At 44.2% G+C, this 20,384-nt stretch overlaps 1 protein-coding gene and 2 long non-coding RNA genes across 3 annotated transcripts in view; 1 reads left to right on the top strand and 2 right to left on the bottom strand.

Moving 5' to 3' along the window:
• The window catches only part of LOC117590782, a 62,321-nt gene that overhangs the window by 10,864 nt on the left and 31,073 nt on the right, over nt 1-20,384 (bottom strand). The window lies entirely within an intron of this gene.
• LOC117590775 lies at nt 6,299-7,408 on the bottom strand. Its single transcript, XR_004574329.1, has 3 exons — nt 6,964-7,408; nt 6,518-6,908; nt 6,299-6,463 (listed from the first exon to the last, which is right to left on the bottom strand). It is a non-coding gene; the product is annotated as an uncharacterized LOC117590775 (long non-coding RNA).
• LOC117590760 lies at nt 15,525-17,119 on the top strand. Its single transcript, XM_034283705.1, has 4 exons — nt 15,525-15,674; nt 16,348-16,410; nt 16,467-16,568; nt 16,635-17,119. Exons 2-4 carry the CDS (start codon nt 16,403-16,405, stop codon nt 17,071-17,073), a joined length of 549 nt encoding a protein of 182 aa, XP_034139596.1. The 5' UTR covers nt 15,525-15,674; nt 16,348-16,402; the 3' UTR covers nt 17,074-17,119.

Genomic DNA, 20,384 nt, shown 5'->3' with positions numbered 1-20,384 from the left:
GCTCCCCTGTGTTGGTGACATGCAGCAGACGGAAATGGAGTATTGTGTGTGTGCCGCGGCGGGTGTTCCGGCGCGGGGGGGGGGGGGGGGGGGGGGGGGGGGGGCATTTCATCTGGCACTTAGGTGAGTGAATACGTGAGTGACTGTGTGAGTAGTGTGAGTGCATTCATTAGCCATTCATGACAGCTGCGTTTCTTTTCCTCGACTGAAACAACATTTGCAAACAGTTCTTAGAGCATTTTTTGTAATCAAAAAACGAAAAACATCATTGAATTTTCTTACATTTTTGTGTGCAGTATTCCCAGGAAGAAATTATCTCAATTACACATTAAACACACACACGCAAAACAAACATCATACCTTACTCTCCACTCTCTCTATTTCTGCCTCTTGTCTTCATCATATTTTCTGCCTTCCTTCATCAATTTACCTTTAAGCCAACTATCTGATAGGCCAATTTGCCTCCAAGCAGAGTAGTGACGCCTCCAGATGCAGCCCAACTTAATGCCAAAAACTAAGACCCAAAATTTAAACATAGATAGCTTTTAAATGAAACGTCATGCGGCAAGATGAGGGACCACATGTGTCTGTCTGGGGCTTGACCACCAAATCTGACACCCACACTGACTGCCACTTGCAGGATCCCGACTGCCACTCTGGACCTGAACCCCTTGGAAGCCAGAGTGGAGCGGAGAGCTCTTCAGCTCTCTATCTGCAGTTAATGTGCAACAAAATAAATGGACAGACTGACAGCTTACTCGGTCAGAGCAGGAGAAGGGCAGCAGTGAGTGTGGCAGCCACAAGCCAGAAGGATCCATGGGGTGTTTCCAGCCAAATGTTGACGACGATGACTTTTAAATTGTTTTATTGAGGTGCCACCAGTGTTTTGCCAGTCAGAAAGTTTAGCAAGTACCGAAATAAATGAGAGCTCCAAACTCCATTTTTGGGGGCATTAAAAAGCTGCTGCTGCTGCTGCTGCTGATGCTGCCATTTACTGCTGCTGTCCGCATGCTCTGGTTTATTTTTTTGGTGTGTGTGGCAGGGCATGTGTGTGGCATACAAAGTCAAATTTACTTGCAGATTGCAAACACTGTGCAACCAAACTGAGGCTGTCTGTGGCTGCACATCCATCGATAGTTCCACCTTTAATGCACAGTCCCGTTGCACAGTGTTGCAGGGACACAGTTTTGTGCTCTGTCACCAAAATGGGTTTAAACTTTTGCCACATGGCCACATAAGTAGCATCTGGCCCTATCCTCTGCCAATCCTCAATATGGCCAGCAGACATGTGCACAAAAAAAATGCTCATAAAATGTTGCCCCCAGAACATCGGCAGAGAACTAGGACCCTAAGCCCCTGTCAGTGGGCATTACCAGCTCAGAGCTCAAAGGAGAAAAGTGGCAGGCAGGCAGTCCGGCAGTCAGGCAGTCAGGCAGTCAGGAAGGGACTTCGCCTAGTTGCAACATCATCGTCATGGCCTCGGGTCTGCAGTAGCAGCAGCAGCAGCAGCAGCACGAACTCTGAAGCAATTTAGGTGTTGGAAAGTTAATGCTGTGTCGCAGATTAAAACCAAAACATGCGAGCGGATCGGAACGGAACGGAACGGAACGAAACGTAGCGGCAGGAAAATTGCAACGCAGAGTGGCGTGGGGAGGGCCTTTCCGGTTACGACAAAAAGCTGCGTAGCTGTGTGTCATATTAGCACAGCAGATTTAACAGAATGGACCTCTGGACAGATGCATTGCCGTGACAGTGACAGGAAGGAAGCGCTAAGTTCACATTGGCAGCGCAAAGGATGTTCTATGGAGGGTGAAGGTGAGGCAGCATCTGGCTGGAGGTTCCTGGAGAAACCAAGCCATAGCCAAGCACCGCCCTCATCATCGCAAAAGTTTCGTTGGCAAATGAGTTTGGGGGCAGATAGTTTCAGTCAATCGAAAAAGTTTTCCCCTTTTTGCCATCCATCGAGTGTACATACATTTATCGTGCGTGAATGTGTATATATATATAGAAAAACACAATTAAATATTTAGTCCTGCGGCATTTTCAATTACACGGCCTGGCCCTGTTTACAAATAGAACTTAAACTCAAACTCAAATTATTCTACCCCGCCGCTCGATCGAATGAAACGAAAGCTGAAACAAACAAAATGAAATCGATTTGCGTGGGTGGCAGGGGAGGTGTGGTACGGATAAGGGCGGAGGGAGGGGGAATATTCATTCATTGGGAAGCATTTTTCCAATTAAATTTAAAATTTTTCATCAGTTTTAAGGCAGGCAGGCAGGCAGGCAGACCGACAGACAGACAGCAGACACACCATCCGCGCAGATTGGTTTCTATCTTTTATTGGCTTGGAGGAAATACTCCACATAGCCCCCACCAACCGCGTTCCAATAGGAAATGGTTATTGAAATTGTTTCAAACATTTTACGCCTTCTCCTTGGGAGGGAGGAGGTCAATGCCTTGGGCGTAGCTCTAGGGATTACCCTACTCCGGCACACTGTAAGCCATGTTGTTTTCTGGTGTTTTCCTATTTTATTGGCAGTCTCAACTTTTGTCACGTGTCAATATGTACATGGAGCAGCAGCCGGAGCAGGAGTACCGGGAAGAAGCAGCTCATTTAAATTTTAATTTGTATTGAAGTCGAATCCTAGAGAATGGATCCGCCACCCTCCACCACCTTGACGTTCATTCCCCGCTCTTTGGCGGCAGGACAAAGTTTTATGGGGGGGAAAGGCATTGACAGTTGCTTTTGCTTTGCGTAAAAGTTTCTACGGAATTCCCATTATATTTCAAAAGCGGTTCCAGTTGACTTTTTGGCCGGTGACGGCTGCGGGTACTGAAGGGGACCATGAATTCGTTTTGGTTTGAACTTTGATTGAATAACTGAATGATTTTCATCAACTAAATAAAGAGTGGGCAGGCTGGGAGAGGGGTGAAAGTTTTGCCTAATGAAATTCTATGATTGCATTGCGAAAATGTGGCATTTCATAGGGAAGCATTGTATTGAGAAATTAAAAAAGCATGGAAATTAATTAACATAAAGGAACATAAGGCTCCTATTATTAGGCCATTGAAGAGGTTTCTTTATGGTTTATTCAACATTTCCTTCATGTTCCATTGACCACACAATCCACACTCCATTCAGGATTCACGAAAACCTCCAGGAAGCTCTTCCTTTCTCAATAGTTCCCCGAACATCTCTGATTACTAATACACACCACTAATCGAACTTTATATTAAGCCAATGCTGAGATTTCATGGTGAATAACATGCCACAAAACTTTCACATTTACTGATGCACACAGACACACACACAAACACTCGTGTATGACGCATGTTCCCTTCTTATTTAGTGTCATGCAAATGCACAAAAAAGAACAAGTCCAATTCTTTAATCGATTTATGAATTGTTCAACATGGCCATAGCCTCGCAGTTCACATACACAGAGACACAGGCACGCAAAGAGAAAAACAGATAAAAAAGAGGATGGAAATACAAACAAATACCAGACCTTGGATTGCTCCTGCAAAAGAGTCGACAAGAAAGGGGAACAGCTTTATTTAATACTTCACTGACGCTGCTGCCTGCTAAACCAATATACCCTTGTTTTCTACAAATACGAGATATACGGCATAGGCATTGACTGCATTGAGTGATGCCCAGTATCAGAAAACAATGAACCAATTTCATTTAAAACGCATAAATTCAAATAAATAACCAGTGGAACATCCACACAGAAGGAAGGAGAGCATTCAAAGGGGAGCATGAACACACAGAGAGAGGGGAGGGAGGCAGGGAGGCAGAGGGTACAGAGGGAGAGATGGATCCCAGCAGCGTTCCGAGATTGGAGGCACAGACAAAAAAGATTTAATAATATGACACACTGAAAACATACACCAGAGCAAACATAAAAATCAATAAACAATAAAGTTGATTTATGCGTCAAAGTGTCAATTGGCAGTAGCACCACCCCACCAAACCCGTTTCAGTAGGTCGCATGTGGCATCCTCCATGGCGTATACGTAATTGCATTTGGCAGAGCCGACGGGCCGACGGGCCGACCGGCCACTGTCGCTTTTGGTGGGTGTCGAGAGCGCGGCCCGAAACGCATTTAAGTGCTTCATTCAATATTCTCCAATGTCTCTCTCCCGCTCTCTGTCTCTCTCTCTCTCTCTCTCTCTCTCGGGCTGTCTGTCTCTTTTCATCCAGCAAATGGGCATTGGCTGCCTGTAACTCCCCTTTATTCTTCTTTTGCATTTTGCCATTTTATTTCGAAATATTTTCCCTCATTCAATGAATGATTGAAAAATATGCTTTTGATTTTATTTGTTGCAGTTCGAGTTGCACTTATTGTTGCAGAGTCGCAGTTGCAGTTGCAGGAGCTTTGACATGCCAGCAAGGGGCTGAGATGGTTGATGGTTGGGAAGGCACACAGCGCGCGGACTCCACAATTCGTCTGTCAACCAAATCAATTTTGCGGCTTCAGCCATTTATCTTTGTTAGCGCTCAATTGACGGGGCAGCAGCACCAGCAGCAGTTCGATCGCGGCAACTGCAACTGGCACAGTGGCATAGTGTCTCCTCCCTCTCCGCCTCGCTTCCGCGTTCAGTGACGCGGCCCAAAGTGGCCGCAGCATGAAGCGATTGATTTCGATTTGGAGCAGCGGCTAATTGAGCAGAAAACGCCGCTGGCTGATGCCAGTGTAGTGATTGCCATTTAATTGGGTTTTCCCAGCTTTTGTTTGCACCGAAATGTGTATCTCTGAATAAATATTTGATGAGAAATTACGAAATGATGTTGGTCTGAATATTAGTTTGGAAATTGTTTCTAACTTTACGTCAGCGTTAATCCCATCGAGTGCTAATTATAATCCTGTCCACAGACAAATGATTGATTTATAAAATCATTTGTACAGTCATTGATTCGTTTAAAATTCAAATAAAGTCAAAGAGGGGTTACATTGTATATTGGTGCATTTTCCTTTGCATTCTATGCAACAGTTTTCGTAATCTTTTTGTCCGTTTCCCTTACAAATGGCACTACGTTGCACAATCTTCCAGTGGAGAAGAAATGATCCATTCGTGATGTGGTTGAACACATCCTCTAAGCGTTGCATCTTTGCAGCCACACATCCCATAGCCATCCCCCTTTGCCTTGCCCTGCCTTGTTTGTCCACTGTCCACGTAATCAGCTCAAGAGAGATTATCTAGGTGCGGGCTCTGGCTGTGGCTCTGGCTCTCTGCGATATGCTCTCCTTTTCTGCCACACGCAATTGCAGAAAACTGCAATTCATCAACTCAAATCAGAAGTGACACAGGCAACGGAGTCGCCACCCACTGCGGCTACAAGTCAACGAGGTGATTTGCATGCAGCCATGCCAGCCGGGGTGCCCAAGGCAGCGGGAGGGAGCGGATTAGAGGCGACACTGATTGGGCCAGATCCAGACGTCCGCCAGAGTTGTCACCGTGATGCACGAGCCACAGGCACGACCGCTGCTCTAATCTGACCCACAAAGCAAAAGCGAGAGCGAGAGCGAGAGCGAGTGTGGGGGGAGCAACCAAGTGCTAATCAAACAATCTGTAGACCAAACAAAAAGTTCTCCACCAGCTGCAAAATACTACAAATACTTTTTAAAATGCACTCGGTGCCTTTCATCCTTAAAACCATTTTGCCCCCACCGTGTGTGGATCGTGGATGTGGATGAGTGTGTGTGTGTGTTTGTATATGTGTATGCCATGCCATCCGCATGCGTTACGCAAATTGAATTCGTTGACTGAAAATTTATGCAACGTCGCGTCGTCATCGTCGTCGTCTGTGAAAGGAGCAGCAACAAAAGTTCGGTGCGGAGATAGCCAAGGGCTACACAATGTACTTGCGAGCGGGCCCGGCCCGGCCCGGCCCGGCCCCCATCGATACGAATATCGAGAGAGTTGCATTCGAAATGCATGTAAAAGCTGCCAACTGGCATTGGAAATGGGGAAAAAAAGGGTACAGGGAGGTGGGTAGAGGGGCTAGTGGACGAGTGAACCACTGGAGCATCTCGCCTGAGAAATTTATGCTTTGTTTTGCCTTGGCGAAACATGGAACATCAATTCTCGTTAACTTTGCATGCACGACTGCCCGATGGAACATGGAATATGTACATCGAATGCACTCCGATTCGATTCTGGACCCTCGAAATCGCCAAAAAAAAAAGTAAACCAAAGGCAATGCCAAAAACCAAGAGAAAACTGCATTCCATAATGAAAGATTCGCTCTTTGTGGATATTTTTTTTTAATGTTTTATATAATCCTTTCGTCAGCCCCTGATACTGAAAGACGCGCACAGCCATGTTAATGATATAAAACAGAATACAAACAAAATGACAAAGCAGCAATTTCTTCGATTTTGACACCAACAACAGGCGAACCCTATGCGGTCCACGGATTCGGCTTCCACCGCCAAGTCTGCAAACATCTTGCTGATATTCGAAAATAAATTATAGTGCTACGAACACAATTCAATTGATAATTACCGTAACTCTTAATAATTTTTTTTCTTCGTTAGCAGATTAAACAGTTCTGGAACTGTAATTGCGAGAACTAATAATATAATAAATATGACAAGCACAACTGCGAGAAATATTAAACACTTTTTCCGATGATCTCTTAATATTGCACAGAGATCCGTGAAAAAGCCTTCATCATCGTCGTCGTCGTTTCTCCTTCTGCTACGCCCTCTCCCTGATGATATAGGGCCTTCGGATTCGGTTGCAGCGGGTATTATCATTTGTACGTAATTTACATGTGTGTAAATCGAAGCCAAAATTTGATAGAAACTAACAGTCTACTACATTTGTTATTGTTCTATTTTCAGAGATTTATCTTGGGTACAGCCTGCCTTCTTTCTTAGTTCTTAGTTTGTTGCTAAAATATTATTTTTAAAAATTAATGAACACAATGCACTGATCGATCGGATTACCTTGGGGTATTTTTGATAAATTGATTTAGTTATTTTTTCCCAGTACTTTGTTGAAACAATCTTTACATGTAAAATAGAGAATCAAAACTACTATTGCAACTACAATGAATATGGCTAGGAATGCCCATTCACAATATGTTGCAAACTTTTTCATCTTGCGGACCGTTCGGTCATAGCGGTCTTCCCTCTCCTCTCCGTCGCGGTTACGGTCACGGGCGCGGTCGGGTTCACGTTCACGTTCGTGGTCCCTGTCCCTGTCCCTGTCTCGTTCCCGGTCTCGTTCACGTTCGAGGTCCCGGTCATCTCGTTTTGCTCTGGCACCACCCCATCTTCCTGATGATATGGGGCCTGCGGATTCCTTCGCTGCGGGTATCGACATTCCAATATCCAATGTCTGATTAAAGTGTACAGAAATATTTGTGTACCAAAATTTGATAGAACCTAACAGTCTACTACATTTGTTTTTGTTCTATTTTCAGATATTTATCTTGGGTACAGCCTGCCTTCTTTCTTAGTTCTTAGTTTGTTGCTAAACTATTATTTTTAAAAATTAATGAACACAATGCACTGATCGATCGATTACCTTGGGGTATTTTTGATAAATTGCTTTATTTCTTTTCTCCCTGTCCTTTCTTGAACCAATCATTATATGTAATATAGACAATCGTAGCTACTATTGAACATACAACGACTATGGCTACCAGTGCCCATTCACAAAATGTTTTATACTTTTTCATCTTGCGGACCGTTCGGTCAAAGAGGTTTTCCCTGCGCCCCTCCGTTGATAATCCACCGGGATTGTTTTCGGGGTCGCGGTTACGGTCACGGGCGCGGTCGGGTTCACGTTCGTGGTCCCTGTCCCTGTCTCGTTCCCGGTCTCGTTCACGTTCGAGGTCCCGGTCATCTCGTTTTGCTCTGGCACCACCCCATCTTCCTGATGATATGGGGCCTGCGGATTCCTTCGCTGCGGGTATCGGCATTCAAATATCCAATGTCTGATTAAAGTGTACAGAAATATTTGTGTACCAAAATTTGATTGAAACTAACAGGGTAAACTTTTCATTAGAAAGTGCTTTTTTTCTGTCGTTATCCAAATGAGAAACATTTTCCATTGATTTCTAGTTGCCATGTGTGATTACTTTTGGTTTTTTCTTACAATTCATTTAATTCCTTGACTTTTTCATTTGGCACAGTTGTATAGATTCGTTTCATTTCATTCCAACTCGTTGGCTAACCTCAATTCATCCCCATTTCATTCATTCAGTTTAACAAATTTATCAACTGCTTGCCGTCTGGTATTTGCTCCTAGTCTTCGCCTTCGGCTTTACACACAATTGAGCTTTATACACGGCCGACTTGTTAGGAACATAAACCACAAATTCGTTTTATTAACTTGACAGACCAAAGAAAAGGCCCTTATATTTTTCGCACATTTCCATGTCGGGATGGGTGTGTTCTGAGTTCCGTTCCTCCACTCCACTTCACTCCACTCAACTCAATGAAAATATGCAAAGCAACTCCTGTTGGCGCTGGACCGCGCTGACCTTCGTGACAACAAAGAGCACAACATTTGCGTTGGCCATTCAATAAAAATGTAAATTAACTTATCAATTACAACGCCCCCAAACAACAACAACAACGAACATGACCATGAAGGCTGTGGCGCCACACACAGCTACAGGAACTTCATACTATGAATAGGCACGTGCTGCTCCCCAACCTAACTGCTGCACAAAAAAAAGTAGAACAAATACCAAAATTTGGTATACTCTTTGACGAAGTATAAAATCTTTTAAAATGAAGACTTCTAGAAATTTCGTAGCTGTTTTATCAAAATATAACTTTCACATTTCTCATTTTTGCGGTGTTTGCGGTCAGCTGTTTTTGGTTTCTGACACGCACAATCGATAGTGTTCTACTACAAGTTTCATCGTTGAAAATAACATAGAATCAAAAGGTACCTATTTTGGTAGATTCTCTACAGAATCAAAGGTTAAATTATTAAATATAATATAATAATAATCTCAATAATTTGCTAATAATTTCTAATAATCTAAAGTTGTTCCAAAAGTATCGATTGCACTGCACCATGCATCGACATTGTTCTGTGTGTTCCCCATTCATCGATATCCCGGCCCGATCCCTAAATTTTCACTCATAAAAGTTATTTATAAACTCGTTCAACAATAAAAAACCTGCAATATGGAAAAGGCAAAGGATGATCCAAAAACTAATTGGTCCCAGCTGGCGCTGGATCTGTTGCTCCATGATAGGGTGGACACGAACATTACTGTGGACCCGGAGTTGGCCAAAGTATTGCTGAAGATGTGCTTTGGTAAGTGAAAATCAGTGAATTTCCACAATGCCAATCTGTTTAACAACTCAACTCTATTGCAAATCGTGTTGCAGGTGATGCCAAGAATGCGATCCATGGGGCCTTGGCTGTGGCAAAGGCATTCAACCGTGAGCACATCATCAAAGCGGATTTGCGAATGATCAATTACATTTGTAATTCGGACAAGTAGTATTCAAAGCGCAGTGATTCTTAGACCTTAATCTAGCGAGCTCAGTGATTCTTAGACCTTAACCTCGCGAGCCCAGAGATTCAAAGACTTTGTACTTTAATGGAGATTGATTTTGAGCTCCATAACAGATTAAATTGGTTATAATAGGTAATTTTTGACTTGAACCTTAGTAAAGATTATTGTGAAATGAGAGTGCTTGAAGGAAATGTGTAAAATCAGAAGGGGTTCAACTTTCACAGCCCACAGTTTTAGCTCTTGCTCTGTCTTCGCCTCAGTCCTCAAATCTATTTGAAACCCATTTGCAGAACTCTTCAAAACCCGTTTAAAAATCATAATACTCGCTTGGTAAGGGTAAACAAAAAAGAAAAAAACACAAATTTTGTCCCCTCCACGGACTCAAAGTCCAATCTTGAGGCTACTCTCTCTCTCTCTCTCTCTCTTTTCTCTGCAAACACCGTAACGTTTTTCTTATGCAAATTTCCTCCCCGAGCGATAAAATATTCCTGGCTCATAATTTTTATTTCCGTTATTCGAGTTTCAAGATTGTATTGCATACTTGTTGGCGCATCGCCTTGGCCATCCCCTGCAGCACTTCGCCGTGCCTTTTGGGAAATTTGCCTTGCTAATATGACCAAGACAAGGAGGCGGCCAGCAACGGCACAGAATGGGCAGAGAAAGTGTCTGCCAGGTTGTCTGGCGGCAGGTCTTTTTTATATATTTTCAAAAGATAACAAAATACATAAATAGAGCACACAGATACCGTCTGCAGTGAGACATTGTGACGCCTTAAATGACACAAGTTACGACTGTCACATCGGATAATGTCTTAATTGACCGGAGAGAGGAGGGAGCAGAACGGAGTTCACCATAAAGCAAAGTGATTGTAATGGGATATTCGATTGCCAGGTGGGAACGGGATCAAAAGACCACCTGGATGCGGGGGCATCCTTTCACTCCATTCAAACACTACCATGCTCGTGTCTGCTGTTGGGGAAACTCTAGTCTTTTGACACCTCATCCCAGCACCTAAAGAATGCCTCGGAGCACAGCGAGAGATTTACACATCACTCGAGCGAGCAGCAAGCATCCTCCCACAGCATTTTCACACAAGAGCTGATACAGTGACCCCCATCTTTCTGGAGCTCTTCTTTCTGCCTCCGTCTGCTGCCAGAGTCTCCTTCAGTTTCTGCCTCAACTGCCACAGAATTGAAGCATCACAACGTGTGTGTTGTAGGCATAATCAGAGGCGAGCTAGCGGACCCAGAAAATGCAGAATGGATGTGAGCATAAGAGGAAGCTTGGAGTCCAGTTGTTGGTGGCCGGTAGTCGTCTGGACATGGTCAGAGCCATGACGATGATGATGATGATGGGTTTGGGCCTGGTCATGCAATCTGGGCGCATTTTCATATTCACACCCGTGCCTGGTGCCGTTGCAAAAAAAGGCTTTTTCCAGCAAGTCAGACAAATTATGACCACGATTTCAGCGCTGAATTTTCAACGATTGCCGGCTGGCCGCTCCTACAGGAGAGTGCTCCTAGAGTGGCTCCTACTGCTGCTGTAGCTATGCGATAAGCATTTGCGTGATTAATGAAATTTGATGCCAAGTCACTGGCTCTCCCCCCCCGTCCATTCCACGAATGCCATGCCATGTCTGCAGCCCAAGTACCAGTTCCAGGTCCAGTTCCCAGGTCCACTCACCAGTTCTGACTGCTAGGAAAAAAACAATAAAGAGTTTTGCCAACTGCAAAGGCCTTTCCATAAATAAACAATTAGGTCTACCAGTTCCAGCTGTGTTTTCCCTCCTCCCTCCTCCCTCCTCCCGCCTGCCATCATGCCACCCACCCACCAATCATGACTTACGCTTTGGCTCACACACAATGGGTGGGACACGGGCGTATTGGAGTCCCTAATTGACGGAGTCGCACAGTCGCCCGCCCAATTAGAACACGTAAGCGAGCACGCTTTGCCCATTTGAATTTATATTGAAATTTAATTTAATTAATAGAGCGACTCCAGAAACACAGAGTCCAAGACTCACTACAACCAATCAGCCACCCACCAGGTGTGTGTATCCACTTCCCACTGTTCCCCTTCGCTCTTTGTTATCGCAGCGGGAAGTGTCGAAACAGTCAACTCAATAACTGTTTATTTTAGTTGGCACATTTCCAATTTCGGTTTGGGCCATGTTCGCCTCTCTCGCTCTTGTTGTTGAGTCACCAGGAGCAGGGGACGGGCAAATAGTTTTTCAGGCTGATTTGCTCTACATATTGTGGACGGCGGAGCTCTTTAACGCTTTTCCGCTGGTCAAGCCGTTTATTTTCATTGACTTTCATGGATTTTCCATCTAAATGTGCGGTTTTGCATTTAATTTTCTTCATCAATTTTAATAGAAAGTTACTCAGAGCACAGAAAGGATAGCCTGCCATACATTTTTGCAGGGGTTCTTTGTGTGTTTGGCAATGGAAATAAATATGTACAGACGTACATTTATTATTGCACAAAACTAAATAATTTTGAGAGATAATTTGTTGTACCTAATGGAGTCTTCATCGAATTCTGTAAATTTTATTTGACGGAAAACTAATTTTGTAGCAGATTTTCGCTCTGTAAAGTTCATGTACCCATATTATTTCCTGTTCATTTCCTCTCTAGATCATTCCATTCCAGCCGAAGCTGATCTTTTCCTATGCAAATGATTCTCTTTGCCGTTTTATCCCATTCACTTTCCAACGCATTCGTTTTGATCTCTGCCCACCTGACGATCAATATCCCCATGGACAGGGCAATGCGAGCAAAACGGCAAAACTCTAACGCCCCCACACAAACACACAGGCGGACAGATAGACAGACAGACAGACAGACAGACAGACAGACAGACTGGATGCCAATCCATTCTGTACGCCCATTTGCTACCGTTTAGCCAGATTGATTTTGGGGCCAGCCGCTGCACGGCTGCACGTTGCACGACTCCGATGATCATTTCTCTCTTCCGCCCACCGATATGCAGTGCAGCAGTGCACACAGTTTTCCCATCGCGGGTGCCCATCAATCAATTTCGAGAGCCCATTCCTGAAGTGGTTAGAAGGCGGTTTAGGCCTCCTCCTTTGCATGCACCTCTTCCATTCACTGCTACCGCTTTTAGGTTGTAAAAATTGTTTCGGCATCATTTTTCATATCCACAACCAGAAAAACAAAACAAAAATCCAACAGATAAAAAAAGAGAAGAGTGTGGAGTGTGGTGCGGTGTGGTTGGGTGTGTGTCGGAAAACAATATCCAGTGGAGAGGCATCCAAAGCAGCGGGAGCCCCCATATAGAGGTCCTAAAACGCCAGTTGGGGTACGTGATCGGAGCATTTCTTTCTGGCTTTTGTTTGTGCTGCTATCGACACCACATCTTTCCCCTCGTGCACTACACCCTTCACCCTGCCACGCTGTATCTGTACGCTTTCCGACCATGTTTGCTCTTGGCCATGAAGCGAGAGAGATAGAGAGAAGGTTGCTTTTTCGACGGTGTAGCGCGAATTTGTTGCAATTTCTCATTGTCAGCGAACGCGTTCGCCGGTAAATTTTGATTAAACGCTCCACGGGAATTCACTTTGGCTTGCACTTTGTTTTTCAAACCGCAGGAGAAGGAGGTGAACCGTAAAGGAGGAGGAACGTGCACGTAGGTGCACCCCAGTCGGTGGGCCAAAACTCTTTTCATTTGAAATTTGATAAATGGAGCTCGCTGCAAAGCGATATGTTATGCAATTTAGCGATTCGAAATATTGAAAAGATAGTTAAATGTTTGTACAACACTCTCTCCGGTAATAAATGAATATGGTTTATGCCTGGCTGTCTGGCGGCTCTGCCTTTGGGTCTATCTGTGTGTGGTTCATGGCGAGTCACCTGAAGGATGGCCACTGTCGTGGGAATGCGAAAGGTCTGCCAACTTGTTCAGCGAGTGTCTGCTTTAAGGAACAACCTACTATCTGCCACTCTGTCCACGAGATTAAATCACCTTCTTGGCTTCTTAATAAACTTGATTAAGCGGCAACTGCCATAAAAAGAAGAGCACAAATTACAGTCCGCACATAACAAGCTGTAATAATTTCGTGCCAATTAATCAGCGTTTAATCAGAGTGCGGAGCATCATCACCACTCGAGATTCAATTTCAATCGAATTGACTACATTTCCAGGCTCCCTTTTGTTTTGGACGGCACATCAGTAGCATCTCCAAGGTCGTGTCACGTCGGATCGAACAATTAAGGAACCAAAAGTGATTATTTTGATAAAAAAGAAAACACTTGAAGGCAAAAATCTGGCAATCTGCCCCAAAGGTTCCACTAAGACTAGGGGACGAGGATTCGATAGGGATAAAAGCTGGCCCTGGCCTTGTTCCTGACTTCGATTGGGAAGAGATATGCTGGGAAAAAGGCAACCGGAAAGCTGCTCCTAAAGATAAACTACCGCCTGAATATGTGCCATATTGGGACTCTTGGGAGTCCTACAAGTGTCGCATCCACCAAAAAGTACATCAGTGGTGCTGAGTGGTGCTTCTTTAAGAGTTGAAACTATTCCAGAACAGAAACGAGATTCAAAAGTCTTTACTTTCGTTACCAATTTCTGTATACAAATGCCATTCCATTCCTTCTACTGGAAATACAAGAATTCTGTCTTAAGTTGAATGATTCGCTTGACATTGCCAAGGGTCTCTTGTTTCGTTTTGTTTTCATTTGCTTGGAGGAGCACCATTGACTCGCTTGGTTTTGTTCTTGTTTTCTTTACCCTTTGAACGTTTTTTTTTGTAAATACCTCTTTTCGGATTGTCTTCGATTGCCAGCTTAATTGCTTCGCTGTGGGTCTGTCTTTCAGTCTGGCCGACTGTCCCTCAAGTCTGGCTGGATGGCCGTAGGTGGTCGATAACAAGCTAACGAAATGCGAATTCAACATTGAATGTGGGGCCAACCAACTGAGTGAGTGAGTGAGTCGGGCAACTGTCAAAATCAACCTGAGGCAGGGGCCAATAAAGAACACAAAAGCCAGCTCAAAATCAGCAAAAAATAAAAGACGAAACTGAAAAAATAAACATTAACGTCATGCAAATCGTATGGTAATTGCTGTCATCGCTGGCTCTTGTCAAAAAGCAATGGGCAGGGGCAACCGAGACTCTCTGAAGTGTTTTGTAAATGCCAGAAAAAATTAAATTCCAGACATGCATACAATAATAAGTACAAAGGAGTACGTCGGGCAAGGGCACAGCACACAAAGGGTGGAGTAGGCACACGCTAGTGTTATTATTCTGTCTGTCAAAAGAGGGTAGAGGCAGGCTGCTGGTTGCTGGTTAGCAAAAGCAAAGTACAGGAGTAGCAACAGAAACACTTTAACTGACAATTGATGCGATTTTATATCCTCCTAAATGGTGTGAAGTGTAGATTCGGTCTGACTGCCCTTCGCGATACTGCCACTTATCCACACATTCCGGGTATTCAAGCTTAATTAATTCGACGACGCCTCTGGGAGGCACCATCACACATACACACTTTTCGTGGCCCAGTTGATCACTAGATCCCCTGGCAGGAGCCTCAAGGCAAAACACATCATAGTGAGGGTCTCGCAGAGACCAGCAGATTGGCAGCCAGGCGCGGTAACGCACGCAGTCCACCGCGTAAGTGCACCCAGAGCATTTAAAGGCTGCTCCAGCATGCAGAAATAGCAAAACTCACAAAACAGTAAGGATTCCAAAGATAAAATTAAAAAAAAAGAGACAAAAATACAGCTTTATCGTAGCGAAAATGGTGGAAGAAGTATCGATGCTTCTAACTATATTTTACTATCGTATCTATCGATGGGTAAATTTATTTAGAAACTGAAAAATTGTAGCTTAACACGATGGCAAAGTAAAATGTTTTATATTTTAAAATAATTGGCCAATATTTATGTGCCACTGCAGTAGTTTTTATAGATAAAAATATAGCTTTGCTTTACGCTCGTCTAGCTATCGATAGTGCAAAAAAACAGTTGCGCAACACTGTCACTGTATTATTATTATTATTTGTTACTTTTTTCCCAACTTGAACAAGTCCAACAAGTGAATTTCACATTCCCGCAGAAACCTAAAGACGAGAAACATATGCATATCTGAAGTTTCCACTAATTGATGCGAGCATTCACTTCGAAATAGATACCACCCGATTTTCATTGAGGTAAGTTGATCCGCGGATCGGGGACTAATTAACACATCGATTACAAGGCTGTTCGGACAGTTGTCGCGTTGAATTAATGAGATACTCGGCTACAATTGTGTGTCTGTCTGGACTTCTGGTCTTGAGTAGGCCCTTCTGGTCTTGATTCTCTGCAAACTGGTTGTGCATCTATTTATAGGGCCAATAGCCAGGTGCAAGAGTTTCGCATTTTGTTTTTATATCCCCTCTCGGGAATATCACATTCAATGCGAACCGCATTGTGCATCCGCGCAATCATCATCTTGGCCATCATTATGGGAGAATCATCAGAGCAATCATCATCAAGCGCTTGTGACAGACAGCCTCGGTCTGCCAATATCGCTTACGGCCAACGCGACCATGATTGCCCACTGTCTTGGCCACACTGAATGCTGGCCATCTCCGCACTCGCATTCGCGTCCAAGCCCAACACCAGTGACACTTTTTTTCGCGTTAATCTGCTCAACCATAGCCTCATCAACATCATCCAACATTCAACACTCGAGTCGGGGTCGCCCCGTGTTTGTTTTCTTTGTGGGTCTAGTTTTTGGGGCCTTGTATCGCTTGGGCTATCGCTTACACTCTCTCTCTCTCTCTCTCTCTGGGGCGTCTTTTTCAAGTGGCTAATTGGATTAAATTTGAATATTCTTCACAGCTCATTTGTCCGAAGACCTTTCCAGTTGATCACCTTGAGAAAACACAATTGACAGATGACGAGGTAAGCAAATAGATCCCACAGATTGAAACCCCTTTGAAAATCCTTCGTTTTCACAGAACCGGAGATATTTGCATGGTGGGAATCACTTGTGACTATGGCATCACACTCGCCATGCGATCGCACGAGTATTCGTTGTACCATTTGGGTGATCACATTTAGTAAGAGAATGGACATAGCTATCCATAGAAATGCCCACTAATCAGAGACCTCTTCCCCCTTTGCAGTTGCTGTGCTCGCGCCCTCGCTGGAGACATCTTTGCGGAGATTAAAATCAAATTGGCAGCGCAATACCTCAACCAAAACCTAAAGATACCCATAAAGAAAGCCCAGGAGCTGCTGTGGCAGTTATATCCGGACATTACGACGGATCCAGTGCTGCTCGCTGCCCAGGAGAACAACAGACAGTACCTATATGCCACACAACTGGATGGAAGCTGTACCGATAACAATCATGTCGCCGCCTCTGGCAGGGGCACTGCCATAGCGGAGGCCATGGATTGGCTGGCCAAGAACTGGGATAGAAATCAAGACCTCATGATGTCTGAGGTGATGGCACGAAAGGTACTACAAAATTGGGACACATTTCAAAATACTTCCACGGAAGTGATCGTTCTGTACAAGCGCAAGGAGGATGCTGCCCTGGACACCGATGACTCGAAGTAAAAGGGGAAGACAAGGCAAAAAAGGAATAGGGGAAGTCATGGCCAAATGGCCATCAGTGGAAATAAATGAAAGCTTGCTTTCCTCCCATGTAATTAGGCGCATTTCTTGGCCCTATTTTCAGCTGAAACAGCAAGGAATAGATTGGGTATCCTCCTCGTCTTGCCTACACTAATGATTTATACTCCATGGAGTGGCTGCCTGGATAATTAATAATGATTAAAAGAGCTGGCGCCCCATCAACAGGCGGGGATTTCAGGGCCAAACTCCCCCACCACCATCGTCTAGATATAATTCCTGGCCCGAGGCATCTGGCCTCCAGCTGTGCGGATTAACCTGAATTTATATGTTGGGCTGCATTTGAATAATTTCATAACTCTGGGGATCTATGTATATCCGTGGTCCTCTCTGGCGCTGTGCGTGACCAGGTTTCATTTGCTCCTCTCTCTCTCTCTCGATGGATGAATCGAATAGGAGGAGTGCCTCTGCCTGCTGTGTGGTCCCTTCTTGTGTGGCATTATGGAGCTGTGCTCCGCTTGCTCTGGATTTTCAGCATCATGACAGTTGCTAATTGATTTCCACGTAGATTGGACTCTTAGTTAATCGCTTCTTCTGTGGCAACAACTTAAGTGGATCTTCCACTCGCACAAGGGAGGAGCAACTCATGCAAACTTCAAGATAGATCTGCAATCGCAGGTTTAATTGGCATAACATTTAAATATAGATTTGGTTGCTAGTGATCGATTAAGAGTAGGCTGTAAGTTGGATTCTTTCTTCTGCAGGACTCTCAACTACTTCTTCTTCGCATTTGGAACATATTTGAGGCAGTAGCTAACAGATACTACACTCCTTTACTTATTTATTTCATTTCAAACCCATCCTGAATGTGGACTTTATCTGCCATCTGCCATCTCCCATCTGTTGCCCCATGCATCAACAGTGAAAGGGAAATGAAGGAGAAACCAATATTTTGGCTCCAGTCTGTGCTGCTCTGCTGATAAGCAAATACATATCTCCTGTGGCATGTGGCGTATATGTATATGTATCCCCCTCCAGAGTCACTGCCTCCACAAGCTCCACAAAGCTGCAATCTTTGCCAAAATACAAAAATAAAAGAAAATGTAAAAGTGTCAATGCCAAGGCGATAAGCGAAGGACGAAGAGGAAATCGAACATCAAATATTCGCCAATAAATTAAATGCAGCAAGTTCCGAGAAGGTGCCACATCGCTCTACTCTCCCCCCCCCCCTCTCTCTCTCTCTCTCTCTCTCTCTCTTTGCCTCCTCTGTGGCGGCTTTCAATAATATTTCGCTTTCAATCTGCTGAAAGCTGAGAAGATTTTGCTGGCAAAAGGTAGGGCCACGGGGCATTGGCATGGGCATGGGCATGGGCAGTGCCCTGGGGCACATCTGAATACGAAATCATTGGTGTCCCTGCTGCTACCTAGTGATATCTTACTTTCCTTCCACACTGCCGCACTCCCCTACCTACTGTATGGCAAAATGAAGCAAAAAAGAAGTTGCACACAAAATGCAGACAGTGTCAACCTTTCGGCGGCTCGTGGTGGAAATATATTTATGTGCATGCAAGTTGCAAGGTGTGACAACAGCAAAATTTATCTGCGGCATCGCCAGCAGCAGCCACCTCGTGCACCCCCCTCTTTACCCTCTTTTGGGGACAGATTATATATGGGTTTGCGTGGGGAAGGGGGAAGCTACTGCAACTGGATTTATATGCGAATGGAGTCAGGGATTGCCGTCTTAATGCGACATTAACTCCATGGAATCTGTATCTGTATCTGTATCTGCATGTGGCACAGGGAGTGCATATGTACATGATGTCCATTATGCATACAAATAGGCATGGGTATTATCAACGGCAAGTAAATCTCTCACCTGTTGCATAGATAAATAATAGTCTTGCATTTAGATTTAAAATAGAGGATCCTCTCAATGCAAACAAAAAAAACAGAGAGAAGAAGGGACAAATTAAGGACACGTCCGACAGAATTAATTCAAGAAACGAAGCTGCTCCCAATTAAACCAATATCGATACTTCTTCAGTTTAAAGGCAGCGCACGGACCTTTAACCCCTGCACTGTTTGCCACTTTTGTTGCCTTTTGTTCGCTTCTTCCGTGTGGCAGTGTCGTCGCTGCATAATTATTTATTGTTGGCTGCTGCTGCTGCTGCTACTGCTGTGGCTGCTCCTGTTGTTGCCGTTGCATTGGCAGCTTTAATGAAATTGGACAGGCAACATAAAGTAATTTATTTTTAATTAATTTATAAATGCAGCAACATCAAAAATGCCAACAGGGATAGAGAAAGAGAGAGAGAGAGCGATAGAGAGAGAAATAAAAGGAACAGAAAGGCAGACACAGATATAGATTATACGCTGGGGCAGTGAACCGTGTGATAAGCTCGCTCTCTATCCACCTCCTGATACCCTTTTTACAATAGTCATTCCTGTGTCTACCAGCGCCTTTGCTCATGTATTCCACATATAAAAATGTATCTAATGGCCTTCGCTCAAAAATCGTTTGTATTTCTTAGTCTTAAAAATCTCTGCCAAATCGAGGAACTGTAGCCTATATCTTTAATCGAACCTATAGGTTTTCAAGCGCATGTTAACACTTCACCTGCATTTCGCATATTTTTTTTATAGATTTTCCTTATTATATTTAATTTTCATAATTTTTGTCTGGTTATTACCATTGTGCGTGTGAGTGTGCGGCATGCGGCAAGCGGCACGAAGTGTCGTTGACAGCCATGTCATCAGCACTTTGAGGCAGTTATCCCACAGACAGGCGGACGGAAGGGGATTTTCACGTCCACTTATTTGTACATACACATACATATCTAGAGGCGTGTGCAATGGCTGCAATTTTATTAAAATTTACTGCAGACTGCAACTGCAAAAGCGAAAAAATTGTTGCGGTCAATTAACGTCAACAGAGCAGCGCAGCACGGCGCGTTGTTGTCTCATGCCTCATGGCACATGCCACCATGCATACACCATGCATACACCCTGCCCTCTCCTACCCATCACGCTCTGCTCTGCTCATTAACATCCTCGCGATTTTATATGCAAACATTTGGGGTTTATTGTTGCTGGCGTAAATAAATAAATAAATTTCATTGACATATGCTCAAATAAATAATAGAGCGCGCTTTAAATTATTGCCCTGTGGCAGGGGCCAGGATAAATGGGTAGTCGAGATACTGCTGCACACACACACACACACACACACACACGCACAAATATCCTTCGCTGTGGCGTGAATTATGATGCCTGACGGGGAGACCACAGAGTGCGGC

Source organism: Drosophila guanche, unplaced genomic scaffold, assembly GCF_900245975.1.
Source record: "Drosophila guanche unplaced genomic scaffold, DGUA_6, whole genome shotgun sequence".
Classification (NCBI taxonomy): Eukaryota; Metazoa; Arthropoda; class Insecta; order Diptera; family Drosophilidae; genus Drosophila; species Drosophila guanche.
This window is presented reverse-complemented; position numbering and strand designations above follow the sequence as displayed.

Coding starts and splice junctions, on each gene's coding strand:
- LOC117590760 (XM_034283705.1), top strand. Junction 16,569..16,634: donor CATTTGGGTGATCACATTTA/GTAAGAGAATGG, acceptor CCCCCTTTGCAG/TTGCTGTGCTCGCGCCCTCG.